Source organism: Grus americana, chromosome 16, assembly GCF_028858705.1.
Source record: "Grus americana isolate bGruAme1 chromosome 16, bGruAme1.mat, whole genome shotgun sequence".
In the NCBI taxonomy this organism is placed as follows: Eukaryota; Metazoa; Chordata; class Aves; order Gruiformes; family Gruidae; genus Grus; species Grus americana.
In genome coordinates, this window is record NC_072867.1 from 9498208 (window position 1) to 9515059 (window position 16852).

Genomic DNA, 16852 nt, shown 5'->3' on the forward strand with positions numbered 1-16852 from the left:
CACAGGGCAGCCTGTACAACTACCAGTGGTACCCACCCTCACGGCACACTGTGCCACGGGGGTTGGGATGTAGGAAGCTTTCTCCTTCCACCTTTACTGGGCAGGTCCCCACTACTATCCATGCTGGGACAAGCATGTGCCTGCGCCCCGCTCTGTGGACAGGCACTGTGAAGGGCAACTTCTGTCCTCCTCCCATATGCAACCTATTTCCCATTTCCTTCCCAATTTTTCTGTATGTTAGATTTATTCTGATTTTTAAGTGAAAACAAGTTTTTTACTCATCTGTTTAAGGCAACTCGCCTTCCATCTGGATAATACTGTACATCATCACCTATTGTCCTGCCATGAACCAATTTCTGAATGTTTGAGCTGTTGATGGCTGTTGGCGATGATGTATGAAGCAGAAACAAAGCCAGAGTCGCAAAGACTTCAAAAGGCTGAGGATAACTAAGAACATTGTTTTGACTAAACACAGACATATACACCAAGAAGCTGTCACTTCTGCCAACCTTGCTCTCCCTCTCCGGAGCCACCTTTTAATTCGTTGCAGTTGCACAAATGATCTCTGTGTGTTGAAAGTTCAAAGGAAACAGCCATCCGAAAAACATCTTGATATTCCACCACCTTAAAAGACACTTCTCTGATGAAATTATGAAAACAGGCTCTAATGCCTCAGAAAGAATAAGACTTCCAATGTAATACGTAAAGCTTTATGACTTCTTAACAAAGCAAAACCAAAACACATTCCAGTTCAGCTAAAGGTAATTATTTTTTCAGGCATCATCTATCACCAGCAGAGACAGTTAGGGTGTAGAAGGCAAACATCCAAGGGTTAGTTTTGGCTGAGACAACACAGTCTGCCATCCAGACTCGCATGGAGATGTGTTAGAGCACAGAGCTGAGCAAGAAGACCGGGAATTTGTGTCCCCCAACACTACTGAGTGATCCAATGCTGGACCGCGGGTAAGTCACATTTTGTCTGAGGCTCAGTTTCTTCAGTGGAAAATGCTAATAATGATGTTTACTCAATTTCCTAACAGATTTTGGATAAAACATGCTCACAAATAATTTCTGTGTGTTATTTGCACTCCAGGAGTGACCATGAAACGCTAAGTCATCTCCTTCATGGGAGGACATACTCTCTGTTTTATGGATCCTAAAATGTAACATTTGTAGTAAACACAAACTACCACTAAATGCACACCATGCTACATATAACATTTGGTAGGCTCTGCGGGGAAGAACCACAGATTAGTCCTTGTAGGCAGCCTATCTTGTGGAGAAAACCACCAGTGAGAGAGAGAGATTGCAGCTTACAGCCCCTACAGCCCAGAGGCCAGCAACACGGGCAAAGCAGGAGGTGCAAGTGATGCCATCAGACAAAAACAGAGAGATGGTGCAGGATCTTGAAAAGTAGGACAAGAAACATTTCACAAAAAAGGGGGACTAAAAATACAGGGATTGGAGCGAGACCTTTTTGGTGGCATAATAACCACATTACAAGAAATTCTACTTTCTTCAACTTCACCTAGGGTAACCTTCAACTAGGGTAAGGTTATCTAAAGATTTAAAGAGGGGAAAAGTTACTGCAGTCACTCAGTAACCAGGATCTGAGTGCCCATAATATATAGCAACTTGTATAACACACATTGGTCACTTCAGCCACCTTTGCGGCAATTAATAAAAAGAACAGACACTTTAAAATCTTTGTCAGTTATCAAAGGTTACTCTGCACTTTCATCCTCGCCTAATACCCTTAACTCAGTTTATATATGAATGGGATCCCTTTCAATTTTAGGCTAATGTTCTTTTATATTTATAATATTCAGGATAGCTACACATGCTTGATTACCTTTAAAATACTTATCACGATTCCATTTAAAAATAAATGAATCCCATTTAAAAGTGACTTGTCCCCATCTTCTAGTATTTATGGACAAGGACATATGGGGCTGATTTCTCTCATTATTAAGCAGCATGTCTGAGGCTTAAATCATTTAAATTATTCATTGACAGCAATTGGGCTACTCATGCAAACTCCCACTTACATAAGGAGTCCCAGTGACAGGACCAGTCAAGTGGATGAAGGTGGCTGAACAGATTTTGGGATGCACTGAGCATCCACAGATAATGCTAACTTGGATTAGGGTGAGGAGTACTTTTGAAAATTGGGCCCCATCTTCACTAATAAATATAATGTAACTGGGACTTTCAACATGGTTATTTTGAATGCCATTTTCTTCAAAGGTTACCATGACTGAGGTTCTGAGTGGTGACCACTAGTAGCTGAAGGAACACAAGTGAGAGTGCAGTGATTACTGTAACAAAACCCAAGCGTGCTGCAGGACATTTCTAGAGCAAGGAGTTACGTGGGACTTTCCCTTTTGGTGGGGGTTCTGGGTGTTCCTCAGAGTGGCCAGGTACAAGGCAGGCATCGCTGCAGAACCTGTGTTACGAAAGCTTTCATGAAGAGCAAAGCTGACTCTAAGCAAATGAAGAAAAGCATCTCCAAGCAGCAGAAAGCACCCATTTCTAGTATGAATACTACTGTTCCAGCAACACTGAAACCTGAAACAGGAGACGGATAAATCAACTGCACTGGTGAGCTTGGACTGTAATAGTCCAACTGACAAAGGCTGTAAACATTTAAAGCTCTGCTATAAAGAGATTTTCCAGTCTATCACAGACTACACTGCTCTCCGACCACCTCACCGGTGGAAGACCTTGAGCTAGCTGTTAGTGTGTTTTCAATCAGTGGAGTCAGAGAAGAGGAATCATCCCTCATTGAAAAAAAAAGTTATGGTTATTGTTTGCAACATTTTATTTTTAATTAAAAAGACATGTTTCCTGCTCTCTTCAGAATGAGCCCAAGGAACATTTGTAATCATTTTCAGGTCACATTATATTGTACATATTGCAGCTGATTTCACAGCTAAGTGGGCAAATTACTATTTTTCTGCACAACTAAATCATTATCAAGGTAACAGCAGACAGTCAGCATCACCAATATCTAGCGTTTACAATGCATTTTAGGAAAACACGGTCTAGCGTTTGGAAGAAAAAGCTTTCACATTTCAGCCAGATATCTCTTCCCTGCCCATCCCCACCTCTGAGCCACAGCATGTACCAGACTTTGTCCCTATATGTGTTCTAGATGGTAAAGATTTTGTTTTATTTCTTTTTCCCCTAAGAAAGGCAAAAAAGGTTAGTAAGTCTTTAAACTCTCGGTTCTTAAGGCTGTTAATATTTCACATTGCCAGCAGGGAAAGGAATTAAAACTGCCAGTAGCTATCCAGATAGATTTTAAAATCCCCTTCCCTCCCCCTTCTCTCAGCCTCCCTCAGCTTCAGAGGATATTTTCCCCGCAAATTGGTTTTAAATTAAGGAAGGTGATGAAGGCAATGTGCCGTCTCAGCATTTTCCCAGGTGCACTTAATCTAATTTCATTAAGGAGATCAGGACAGATGATCGCTACAGTCGAAACATTAAGTCTGTCCATTTTTGTATAAAAAACCATTAAGTCTGTCAAAGTGTTGGCGGGTGGGCTGTTTATTATTGGAGATGAAGGTGCGCTTTGCTTCCCCAATAAACTGTCAGGAGTAGTAAACCACAAATTAAGTCAGCTGCTGCCAAAGATTTAGGCAAAGATCTCCAACTAATTTTGACACAGGTGTGGGAAAGGCCAAGGAAATAGAGGCCGTAAGTCGGTCTGCACGCTTTGGAAACCAAGCCTTTTGTGTGTGTTTGAGGTATTTCAATCTGATGCATCGAAGAGTGGAAGATTGTGCATCAGTGGATACGATCAGGCAGAACTGTTGCTGCTTCTGACGCTCCAGACACAGAGCTGATGGGAGCTGTGCAACAGCGTGCACTGCAGAGCCCAAACCACGGAGTTTGCTTTTGCTTTAACCTGCACTCATCCTGCCAGGACTCATCATCTCATGCAGACAACAACTCATAAAAGCTTCAGTCAGCCACTCTGCTCTGTTTTGAACTTCTGCAAAGCTTTGACTAAAACATAAAACCGTGTTCCTCAAATAATCATACATATATCATACAAAATTAGAGGAAACGCATCAAAATGCAGAAACTATGGAAGACTATTTAAAAGCCAAGAAAGAAATCAAGCGGAGCTTTCAGATTGAATTTTCAGGCACTACAAAATCAAATGTGAGCCATTTGCTAAGGAAAACACCTTACTTCTCAAGAAAAATGCAGCTGGGTAGAACTTTGATATCAAAGACCATCAAGAAATGTTAAAAAGTATAAAATACTAACTGGAATTACACAATCTTTACAGTACATACAGAGAAATTAATGATCTCTAATATGGAACCAGGAGTGATATACTAGCTGGAGCTTCGTGATGAGATAAAACTGCCGTGTTTGCAGGTAAGGTGTGCTATGTACTGCTTTGAGCATCAAGGGCGGACAGAGCAGAGGAAGTTCATTTTCCCATCCCAGGTGCAGCAAGGGGAGGAACAGAGACTGCTCCGGTAGCAGCAGCTTCTGCAGTGCTGCAGGGATTAGGAGGGAGTGGGAGAGGCGGGAGGAAGCCAGCTACACCATGAAAAATGACTGGCTCACCCCTGGGTAGACCCAGAGCTGAAGGCTTACAGGTGAATGAAAGACAAAGACTTTTCCTTGCCGCCTGGGAAGACCTGTGGGGAGCTGGTGTGTCTGTACCGCAGCCAGCACTAGAACTAAGGGGTGACCCTGCAGGGAGCAGAGGAAGGCTTATGTACAAACACTTATTCTAATCTCTCTTGCTCTGAGTTTTCTGTGTTTGAAAAGCCCCTCACTTTGGTTTGTGTTTGTGGAAAGCCAGGACTCTAGCTCTTTGGGAGTCCTGCCCCTGACGGTGGACAGCAAAGGCTGGGCAGCACCAGCTGAAACATCTCCCCTGACTCAGGGTGCCATGGCAAGCCCCTTACTGGTTTTGCAGACAGAAGCAGCAGTTGATAAGCAGCTGATAAGTGAAACCAGCAGCTGATAAGTGTTAGGAGACTCACCTAGGCCAAAGAATACCCATTTCAATCATGATGCTTTAGGTAAGGGTGAATTCCTAAGCAAGGTCAGGCAGACATTACTTCTAGTCTTTACTACTGATCCAAATGTTGTTGTTGCCTCTTACCTATCTGGAAAACTCCTGTAGTAAAACCTAGTTTGGATTTTATTGCAAATTGGACCCAGAAGCAAGAACCATTGGAAAGCTACAAAACCCAAAGCTGACTCTTGGGCCATCCTTTAGTTGTATCCTTTACACCTGCATAGGACACACAGTGCTGCACACTATGCTCTTCTGTATTATTTAACCTGGTAAAACAATTTTGAAATACAATAATGAGAAACTTTGCAAGCCAAATGAGGGCCTGCAATTGCAGCTATTAGAGTATGCGTACTCCAAAATTCTCATCTTCTTGACATCTTTATGGTTAATTAAATAATTCAATTTAATTAATTGAATTGCCTAACTCAATTGCCAATTCCTATCACCTGCCTACTCTGTTATGTTCTTTCTGATCACCTCCCAAGGAGTTCCTGCCATTGCACAGGTTGCCCCTTAGATTTATAGCTACGTTATAATGGTGTTTCTTGATGTGGGCAGATAGCTGTACAAGATTGCTCTCTTTCCTGTTGCCTCAGATCTTAAAAGTTTCTTCACAAGGTCTCTGGTAAGCAAAGAAAATGCTCATGGAAGGGGAACTGGAATAGGGAGATGTTAAATAGAGAAACCAGAGAGCTAGGGACATGCTGACTGCCGGGGACAGAACTGGTACTACCCTGTCTTGCCCAAGAGCTCTCCATAAGACCTCCTTTATGTGAGTCCTTTTATGTGAGTTAATGATGGATTTTTGCCAGCAAATTAGAAGGCTCTTCTCATTGTTTGCTCTGAAAATTTTTTTTCTACATTTTCAAGAATGAATATGGACACCACAGACTGTGATGACTCAGCTTGTTACATATAGACCAGCGTACTTAAAATTTGAGCTTTTGTCTGGATAAAAGAAAAACACAGAATCTCAGTAGGAGGAGAGAACACTAGTGCTGAAGCTTTGAGTCTGTTTAATTTTTTTCAATTGCATTCCTGCTTTACTTAAATACAAAGTATTATTAATAATACTTTTTACTGGAATTGCAAACCCTCTTGTTGGGAAGGGCAGCTTGGAGGGCTCCTTTCCCTCTGGAAGGGCTTACAGGGCCAAACTCAATTACCCCAAGTCCCAGCGGGAACCTTTCTGTCTGCTCCGTGCACATGCTGGGTGGACGACAGAAGCCAAGGACATGCCAAGTCTATCTCCCATCTGGCATTTCCCAAGGAGTGATTGAGTGAACTGGGTATGCAGTGGGCTTGTAGGTAAATCTGTTCATGGAGAATGATGAAATAAAATTCACTGAATGGTGAATTTTTGTGTTCCTGTACTGGCAACAACATTATGTTTGCCTGTTTATAGCACTTGAATCCTTCAAGGGCTACAAAGTTATTTTAAATTCAATAGTTTCATATTGTTTAAAAAGCAGATCTGGTTTTAATAATGACATGCAGCTCATCTGTCAAACAGAGACTTTCTTCAATTAAGAGAACTAACCACCTTTACCCAGTTGTTATTATATGGGAGTCGGGTTTCTCACTGGTTTTCATTCCACATCACTGGGTTTTTGGTCTGTAAGAGTTAAACCTTAGAAAAAACACCGATTCTGTGCATTTATGTGCATGGACATGTATATATGCTATACTCCTGCATGCTGCTAAGCCTGCAACACAGCTCATACTGTCTGAAAACCCAGCGGGGAAGTAACTGGCAAATGGAGACTTCTCGTTATTAGTCAAAGCTAAAAACTGTCATAGATTGAAGTGTAACGCTAACAGAAGTGCAAATAATGCCATGTGAAAGCCCTCAGTTCAACTCCATGTTTGATCTCACCCTTCCGCTGCAACCAGTAAGAATTGGAATTGCTGGAAAAGTACCAAGTTTCATTTCTCAGAGAAAGGGACAATCTAAGGATGGAAAAAACCAATTTGGGGACCATGGCCTGGGTAGGCTTCAAAAATAGCAAATAACTGATTACCAGCAGTGGGAAATAAACTTCCAGCCCCACAGAAACAAGGGATTTATCACATGAAACCCACCTCTTCCATTGCAAGATAAAAATGTGAGGAGTGGGGGGAAAGAAGCCTCCAGCAATAGTGCTACCAATAATAGCTCCTGTGGACTTCCAAAGAGTGGCACTAAGGGGTCCAGGGTTTGAGGCTTATTCTGGCCCCATGAGACAACACGCTGATGCACTGACAAATGAGGCCATGTGAGCAGGAGTGAGAAGATGCAACAAAACACACAGAAATTTGGATCAACGTAGGCTCTTTAAGAACAGACACTGTGCAGTTTGGCTTCCTCTCCCCCACTGAACTGCACCTTGACTTCTGAAGTCTTTCACAATTCCCTTCCCTAGATCTCACCTTCCTTGACCAGCAGCTACCTGACACAGCTCTTCCCTCCCTGGGCTCCAGCAGCTCCTGTCTGCTCTGTTCCTGCCTCTGTAACCACTGCTGTGATTCTGAGCATTGTTAAGACCATCTTCCCCAAACTTTTTAATCTTTTGTCACGGGGCTTTATCTTATTTTTGGGTAATCTCATATACACACACACATACACAGAGTGACCACTTCTACTAGAGCAACTCATATATCTCTCTCCATTATTAAATCCCTTTCTTCTGCTGCCTAAACTATGATTTTTCCTGTGGGCTTGTAGACACCCTTTCAAACAGAACTGATAGTTTCATCCCCCAGATCTTCCACAGTTTACTCTCCTCATTGGTTCCACTCATATCACTTCTGCCTCTCGCTCAAGCCCATACTTCTCAGCGCTCTCTTTGACTCACACCATGCCCTACATCTTGCTATCCAACTTACGTTTAAGTCCTGATATCCTTTTTCTCTATAACATAATGAGCATCCTCTGTTCATCCACACAATTAAATTCTTGGCCAAGCTCTCACTACCCCACCTTTCATTCACCATTTTACCCTTTCCTCTGGTGATGGCAGATGTAACTATGCCCTTGTGCCAAGGAAAAAGCTGCCACAAGATCATCTTCCTAGTCTGTGGCTTTGCTTCCTACACAGCTCCCCACTTCCCAGATCGCAAACTATCACTCTTCATGTTTTCACTCTTTCACAGCTTACCTCTTCTTCCCAACACTGACACTCAGTATCGATGTAAACTCTCATCTCCTGCAGGTCTGGCTTGATCACCCCCTTGTTAAACTTTCAAATAAGCACCTCCTTACAACTTACCATGCCTTTTGCTAGAGAGAATAACTTCCCATTCATGGCCATAAAGCTACCTGATTTTCCCTCTCAAATGCCTCCTAAAACCTTCCCCTTTACCTTAATACCTACAAACTCAAAGGTGGACAACAACGAGGCTGCTGACATACTGAAACAGTGCTGTTGTTAACAGTTCCCCCCAATTTATCTGAGTCCCTTCACTCTAATCCGATCCTTAAGCCACGAGTTGTTCTGCACCTATGCGGCACGTAGCAGGGTTGGAACCCAGCCCGTGGTGGAGCGATCATAGCACTACCGTGTTGCTCTTCTCCCGTGTATCAACTGCTAAATTGCACCTGCTCGTGCACTGCTGTATGCTTCCAGGCACCTACTGGGACTCAGAAATTAGCACAGCAAACAACAGCATGGCAAGGCTGAATTCACATTGCCGCAAGCAGGGCCTAATAAACTCACTGTGCTGTTGCAGAAAGTAGTGTGAAAACACTGTTTTAGAAACCTGACTTTAAAACTTTTTGCTTCCACCTTGGATATATCTTTACCAGTCTCAAAGGTTGCTTGCTATAGCTAAAACACAAACTACACAACAAATAAACAGTAAATACTGATTCAACTTAGAAATACAGTGTCATTTTTTTGTACCTCTAACTTAGCACCACATTAAATGAAGGAATGCCTGATATCTAACCCCTGATTTGGAGAGCTCGCTTACACTGCGGGGCCATGCAATTAAGCTGACAACCCACAATTTCGCGCACAGCAGACAGAAGTCCAAGACTGAAAGAACATGAACACTGAATTACTTTTAAAGAAAGAAACAGGCTTTTTTCTTTTTTTTAATGCAATCTTGAACACTGTTATTAAAAAAATGAGAGCAACATTTTGGAGTAACGAGTAGAGATTACTCATTCCCTTGTTTTACACAAGTTGACTTTTGGCTTTCTGCAGAACACTATTTAACAGAGCACATTACCAAGCTGCTAGCCACTTTTCACAGTGATGCTAAAGCAGGTAAGAGACAATAAGTGGAACTGTTGATGGTTTATATTACTCTATTATGTTAATGTTCACTAAAGTATGCCATAAGCTCTCTCATTACATGTGTATAAACCAATTCTCTGTGGTGTTATTCCTGTGCTAAATGCTATAACTACATAAATCTTGAATTAATGGAGACTTTATAGTTCCTGAAAATGAAGGGTAATTGCTATCTGTTAATGCTGTTGTTGCTATTAAAGGAAGTATATATTTTCAGTAACAATGTTTATGGACCGTGAGCCTCACATCACAGCCATTGCACAGTGCGGAGACAGTGTAATACAATTGTCAGACTACCTCCCTTTCTCTCCCTCCTCCCTCACAAAAAGCACAGTATCATTTCCACAGCTTCGACAAACTGCCCAGCAATTCTCCCAATGGTTGCAGAGTCCAAACCGATGTCCTTCAATAAACATACAGTTACAGAAAGAGGATTTGCATTTCCATCTGTGGGAACGCATGACTTGCTAAGTTTCTCGCTTGGTTAAATGGCTGGACAGCTCACTTTATTAGTTTGGGTATTTCGAACGGTTCTTCGAGAAGCGTGTGGTGACAGAATGATAGGTGTGAGAAAGTATCATCCCACTTACTTCCTTTGAGATTTCAGCAGTGATGCAGAAGTGAAAGGCTATACTTGGCCGGAGACAGTTCTCAGAAAGTAGTTGGGATGGACAAGTCCCCAGCCTTGAGCTCCTGTTCTCCCATTATTAAAAACAGCAGCGCACTGTTTGGAAGCACTCTCACAATCTGCTGTGAAACTGTAACTTGCACTAAACTAATGGCTCCTCAATTCTGATATACTGTACGTATGACTGACTATGCTCAATTACTTTTCTCCCCTGGAGTCCTGCACAACACTGCACAAGGAAAAAACCAAAACCATCAGGAGTGTGTTTATATTTTTCAATGAAGTGAGGGTGAAGCCTTAATTTTACTCTAACGCCTATGTTTTAAAACATTAAGAGCTCAATAGCCCATATACTTATGAATTAAATAAATAGTAGATAATTAGTAGCATGGTACAGAGAGAGAAGTAGGAGGTGGAAAATTTCAGTTTTGCTTCTAGCTCTATCACTGACTCAGTTTGTACTTGTACGTGAACTTCTTTTTTTGTCTGCTTTCCTCACGAGTTATATACAGATGACAGTGATCCGCTGTTTATGACTAACAAAAAGTGTTATGCAAATCAAAAGTACCTTAGTAATTCCTGCCCTGCCCTTCATTACTGCCGGCGCGCGTAGGTGTACCTAGAGAAAGTTGCTTCTTGCTGACCAAGCAGGAAAGCAGGCTTGTTCTGTAGTGCTGTGAAATGAAGCCGACCCATCATGTAACTTGGGAAGCCTGATGCTGGGCTAGACAGTATGTCGAATACTCCAGCTGGCTGCGATAGCCAGAGTGCATTATTAGAAGATACATTTTTCCAACACATGGAAGGGGAAAAAAACACTCTTCAGTGTAATCCCTCAGGACATTCATGCCATTATTTTTATAGCTCCTTGTTGCATCAGCCAGGTTAAGTTCTAGACAAATACTGAACGTGTTTCCAGGGGAGTATAGTATGTCAGGTATCAACAGAGTGCCAGGCAGCCCTTGTGTTCCCCAACTGGAAGACAATATTGCATTTACATTATGCCCATGAAAGGTTTGAACCTCCTCACTTCAACCTTGGTGAGTTCACATGGATGTGCACACGTCTTTGCTGACAAGAAGAGCAACCCTACTTAATTCCAAAGACCTATTTAATAGAACCGATGTCATGTGTCATGTCTCTACGGATCAGGCAAGAGATAGAAAGATGATATCTTGTGCTGCTCTCCTTATGAAGAAAATAAATGTTATTATTAAGGTGGAGTCACCTTAAGGAGAAGGTAGCTGGGAAATATGTGAGCCTAGAACGTCAAATTACAGTTATAGATATGTAAAGAAATGCCATATTAATGGTAAGGAACACTATAATGGCCTTTCTTTTGCTGTAAAGGACAGTGAGTTACCAGCCAAACACAATGCAGCTTCCTCTGAAGGTAACCTCAGATCCCACATTCTGAAAGCTAATCAATGTTGTTCAGATTTCAATTTCTTCTCTACAAGGTGAAGTCAAACCTAATCTAACAAACGTCAGTCTCAGATGTAATGCCGCTAGCTGGGTCTACCAGTGTAATTTAGATAATCATTAATAGCATAGCTGTATAATAAAACTACATGTCACTTACAACTTCATCTGAGGTTTGACTGGCAGATCTTTAAACAGTTTTCTAAGTGATTGCTTTTACTTTCTTTGATTGGGCAGTCTACGAAATGTTTTAACCCCATGGTATCTAAGCTTTTAGGGAATAATTTTTCACCCTCACCAACCCTGCCATCAGCTCTGCTGCTGTGTAACCTTGTAAGAAACAGAACTTGGGGGGTTGTGGTGGTTTCAGGGAGTGACTTTATACGTATATATACATTAAAAAAAAAAAGGTACAGTATCTTTCACTCAACATATATGATTTAAATGTTTCTCTTCAATCAAGCCTTCATCTCAAAACACAGCTTTTGCGATACTTGAGGATATTTGGTATGATGGGATTTTTAAAAGAAGAACTTGAAGAAACCTTAATGCTTCCCAACCTCTAACGGTATTAAAAAAAGAAAAAGACTTAACCAGGAGATGCTTTTAGTGTAGTCTCTTGAACTCATGGTAACCTCTGATGTATGGCTGCAGCCAAGTATGCTGCCAAGGAGACAGGGCTATCTGAAGTCAGCCTTTACTTTTGTAATGCTGATCCAGTAGAAACCTGTGTGCCACAGCTCCTCATGAATGAATGCAAGAGACCGGACAGCCAAAATACAATAAAAGTTTGATGAAGATCTAACCTGAGACTGCCAAGTTTGATCTGCCAGAAGAGAAGTCTGCAAGGGATACTCAAAGTCTTTTATACATCTGACGCTTAAAAGCATGGTGCAACTGTTGCTATGTAGTGGGACTTCTCTGTTTTCCTTGCAAAGGTGAAACAGAAGTCCCTATACAAAACCACACAACTACAACCTTTCAACAACTAACCTCTGTATCTAAAAGGAGGTCAGAAAAATCATTGCTCTGTGATAAATACGCATGCAACATGACAAAACACTCCTTGACAGTTACCACACTGCCTTTGAGGGTAGGTACCAGTTGTCCCATCTTCTAAACTGATTACAAAATTGCCATCTTCAAAGGTTACTATAAATAAAATATTGGCTCCTGACAAATCACCGGAGGAGACTTCCTCTGAAACAGCACTAACGCTATGACTCAGGTCTCACCAAATGCTCATGTAATAATCAAGAAAGCCTATTATGTTAATGGGAATTTCTCATCTGTAAACAAAAACTAGTGAAGATCACAGAGTACCTGATCCAATGTTTTTTTCATTCAATTATAGATATTTTTAAATTAGACATGAAGACTTGGAGGAAAAATATTATTTTCAAATTCATTCTTATTTTGACTATGAGGGAATTTCCAAGCTAGGAAAGCACATGAAAGAAGAAAATTCAGTCTTACCTTATCGTCAATATCACTCTCGCTGTCACACTGTGGATTAGAGAGAGAAAAAAGATTTTGAGAAACATCTTCATGTATAGGGATCTTTTGCATCATCCTCTTAAATCTTTAGGATAGCTGTTTATGATGTTCTCAGTTCAATGAAACACACGTTTGATGTTTGCAGTAATGCCTTTTAGATTGCTAGCATAAACCAGACAAAGCCAATTTCTCTCTTCTTGTACAAAAATATGGTATACTCTTACTTGGATGGGGGGAAGCGAACTTTAAACAAAAAAGACAATCAGCGATGCATTATAATAACAACTGTAACATGAATACCACAACAAAAAGCATGCCTTTTTATCATCCCAAATTGTGGAATATATAGTAACAGTTTTGCATTGCTTCACCTTGATAAGCACTTTGTCATCTAACAAGGAAACTGTGAAACTGGCAATCAATTTCTAATTTAACGAGTGGTACCAAGAATAGTAATTAAAATACATCATAAATTCTGGTACATTTTTTAGTTTGAATGAGATCACGATCCCAGGAGGAAGTGTTTACTTAAAGAGTTTCAGAGTGTAATCTCTTACAGCCTCTGAAAATGAAATGCTCTATTTTCACAGCACAAATGATGGAAAGATAACTTGAGCACTGAACATTTCAGGACACGCACATCTTCTTGGCTAGAGCTGAGAATGATTTACAGTCGGGAACAAGAATAAATCTCTTGGTGTCTGTTACACAAACAGAAAGCGGCCAGTGTGTTTTGTAGCTTTTGTGCTCAAGAGGAACTTTCCCCTTCAACCAGCCGCTGACGGGGATGGCCCGGGTGCGTTTCTGTAACCGGCGGCACCCCGTCGAGTTCACTGGTTCAACAAGAGGAGACTCTGCGAGCCAGCAATGACAAGCTACGAATGTGGAAATGGTCCATGAGAATGCACGTGCTTTGGTGTCGTGAATGTGAAAGAAGGAATAGATCTGTGCAGTCCATTTTGTCCAGCTCCTGCTCCTCACGGAGCGGGGAGGAGGATCTTTCCTGTCACATCCTTTTATCCTAAAGTTACAGTGCAGAAATTTCAGCTGTGACATTCTTAGTTTTCTGCAGATTTTTGAGAGACTATTTAATCTCTTCTTCCTCTATTTGGCACACGAAATGATTGACCTCAAATACTTGAGGAACGTTTTACTCTTAAATTCTCTGGAACACACCGAGCACATGAAGAACCACAACACAGCAGGGGGGTCTCCCATGGTGACTCTGCAGTGAAAACCACACGGCTTCCCAACTGACTCCATATTTCCATTTAACTGCAGTGGAAACGCTTGGTTTCAGGAACCTGTTTTTCTATAATCTTGACTAGGCAGAACCCTTTTTCTTTCAAAATGAAAGTTTTATACTGTCCCACCTGATCCACAGCACGTTTTTCACAGAGAAATCCAACTGTTTAGAAGGATGCACACAGATCTAATTGTATCTGTAACCATTCTGGGAAAAAAAAGAACCTGAAGCAAAAATGGAAGAAATTACAGGAAGGCAGGATGCTGCTCTGCAGGGGCCGGGGAGCAGCGGGAGGGCAGGTCCTATGGGAATAATGAGTGTTAATGCCAGCACACTGCATTAAGCCCTAGCCAATTATGTTGTGCATGGAAGGCAAGAACATCGGATAGCCACGTCTTTAGCAAATACCTTCCCATAAGGCATTTGTGCCTTTTGGGGGGACTTTTATTCCATCACTGAGCTTTATGAAAATTATTATAGGAAATTATGAGTTTCTTTTCACAAACCAGACATTCAGATCAAAAGTAAAATCAGTCCTGATAAATCACCAGCAGCAGCCATTTGCTGACTCTCCCAAACCCATGCCACCTAACCATGAACAATTAGAAGTCTCTGCTCTGGGCCTGGAATGGGACTAATTGTCCATCACTACTGAGACACGCTGAAACAGGTTTGCTGGGCAAAGGCTGCCCCAGTACCTGCTGCATTTGTGCTTGCTCAAGACAGTGCTAATACACGCTGACAAAGCAACACAGTCATCAAAACCAAGGCAAGGGGTGGGGGAAGATGCAGTCACAGCACTACACTTGTTATTATTTACATGCTCCTGAGAAACACTGGCTGCTCAAGGGAAGCTTTTCACCTCCACCCAGGAGGTTGAAATCAAGTCAGAAGGCTACGGGGAGTGTGCATCCCCTGAAATTACTGGCATAGTTGAGCAGGTCATGAAGACCAAGTTATTTTACCCTTTAAATCTGGTCTATGCTAAAGTATCTTAAGTCACCATGTTAATCATTGTGCTCACTCAACCCGCACTCTCATATTTTAGAGGCAGAATGTTTTGATGACGTGATGCAACCTGCGCAGTTCGCAGTAAAGCACGTTACAATGGAATTACACTGATCACAAAAATGGCGTAAAAATTAGTTAGTACCCTCAGCCCTGTGTTGCTTAAAATTGTGTGCTTAGGCAACAGGAATACAAATTTTAATTCTTACAGGGACTTAAGAATGATACACTGAAGTAATAAAAAAATCAGATAAATTAAACTCAGAAATATATTGACTAGAACACATTCAAAATTATCATTAAAACTCAGAGCCTATGAGCTCTGGTTTAATAAAACCACAGTACTCTAAACTTTAACAAATTTAGCTTAAAAATATTTGAGAGCAGATGTAAACAACTTTGGGGAACTTTAGTAACCATTATTCAGATACAACATAGTATTTTAGTCTTGCTCTCTGTTTTTGTAACAACACTTGTCTTCCTATTTCTTACGGCATTTTGATATTTAAAAAAAAGAGGACAGGCTTTTTCTTGTTGAAAACAGATTTGACGTCACAAATTTGCATGCCTCTAATGAGTCTAAAAACCTATTACAGATGGTTTGCATTACGAAAAGGTGCAGAATTGTTTTATTTAGATGCCTAATTTAGCTTTGTACCAATATGCAACTTTGTTTCATGTAGATAAGTGAAAGTTGCAAAAAGCCAGTGAACCATCAATTCCACATGCTAAATTTTATAAACAGACATACAAATGAAGCAAACATCTGCTCTCTCAGGATACATTTTTCCCCATTCAGGATCTGTAAATACTCCATAATTAATTGTTTTTAAAATGAAAAGGACAGCAAAGAATTTTGTTTCATTTTAGCTTACATCTTCCTTACTTTAATCATGACCGCATCAGTCTTGCACTGAAGAAGCCAGCGGGGCTGTGGATGCAGACCCACACGCAAATGTGGCTCTGTGCGGACACGGCGCCCACCATGCAGCTGTGACTGCGAGACGGGTGCTTTAAAAACTGTATTTCTGAGAGCAAGTTGCATAATTTCTTGTTTGCCTTATGAAATAGCTGTCCTCTCCCGCCTCTCCCAGCCGTGTAGGACTCACTTGTGCACGCAAACTGTCCCCACATTGATTCCTACTGCGTTGCTTTGGAACCACCAAAACATCGTATCTCAATCCATGTGAGAATGAAGTCCCAAACCTACCCAAAGCTACTAAGCAGCCTACCTGATGAGAGATCGTGGGGGAAGAATTAACCTACCATTATTTATAAAATTTGGACTTCTGCTTATCATACAGCATCCTAGAAAATGGAGAGTTTGAGACTCATGGCTACCAACCCATGTTAATCTCCCACAGTTTCCTGAAGAAAATACAGATGGCTTTGGTGGGGAAAAACCCCAAGCTTCAGAATTCACTTAGGTTTTCTTCTTTTTATTTTAAAGAAAGAGGCTCCCACATTCACATTGAGAAACAGGAACCCACAGGCTGCTGAACACGCAATAGCACTGAAAAAAACGATGACAGCAAAACCAAACCCGCCTGGGGAGATCTGCGAAAAACCGCTGTTGACCCCTTCCCTTCGGAGGTGGGTGTTAAAAACACGATTTCAATGGGCTGTTTCAGTTTCTGTGGTAACAGCCTTCAGTCTCCACGCACCCTCTCTTCTCCAGCCTCCTTGCCTCTGCCGCCCACCCCTGCAAAGCCCTGGGTTGACAA

The 16852-nt window shown here is 41.5% G+C and overlaps 1 protein-coding gene across 23 annotated transcripts in view; it reads right to left on the bottom strand.

The window, feature by feature from the left end:
- FBRSL1 (fibrosin like 1) overlaps positions 1–16852 on the bottom strand; it is a 549252-nt gene that overhangs the window by 170214 nt on the left and 362186 nt on the right. For all 23 annotated transcript variants that reach the window (XM_054844224.1, XM_054844220.1, XM_054844217.1 and 20 more), the window contains one exon: positions 12854–12883. In XM_054844224.1, the coding sequence (XP_054700199.1) occupies positions 12854–12883 (30 nt within the window). The remainder of the gene's footprint in view (positions 1–12853; positions 12884–16852) is intronic.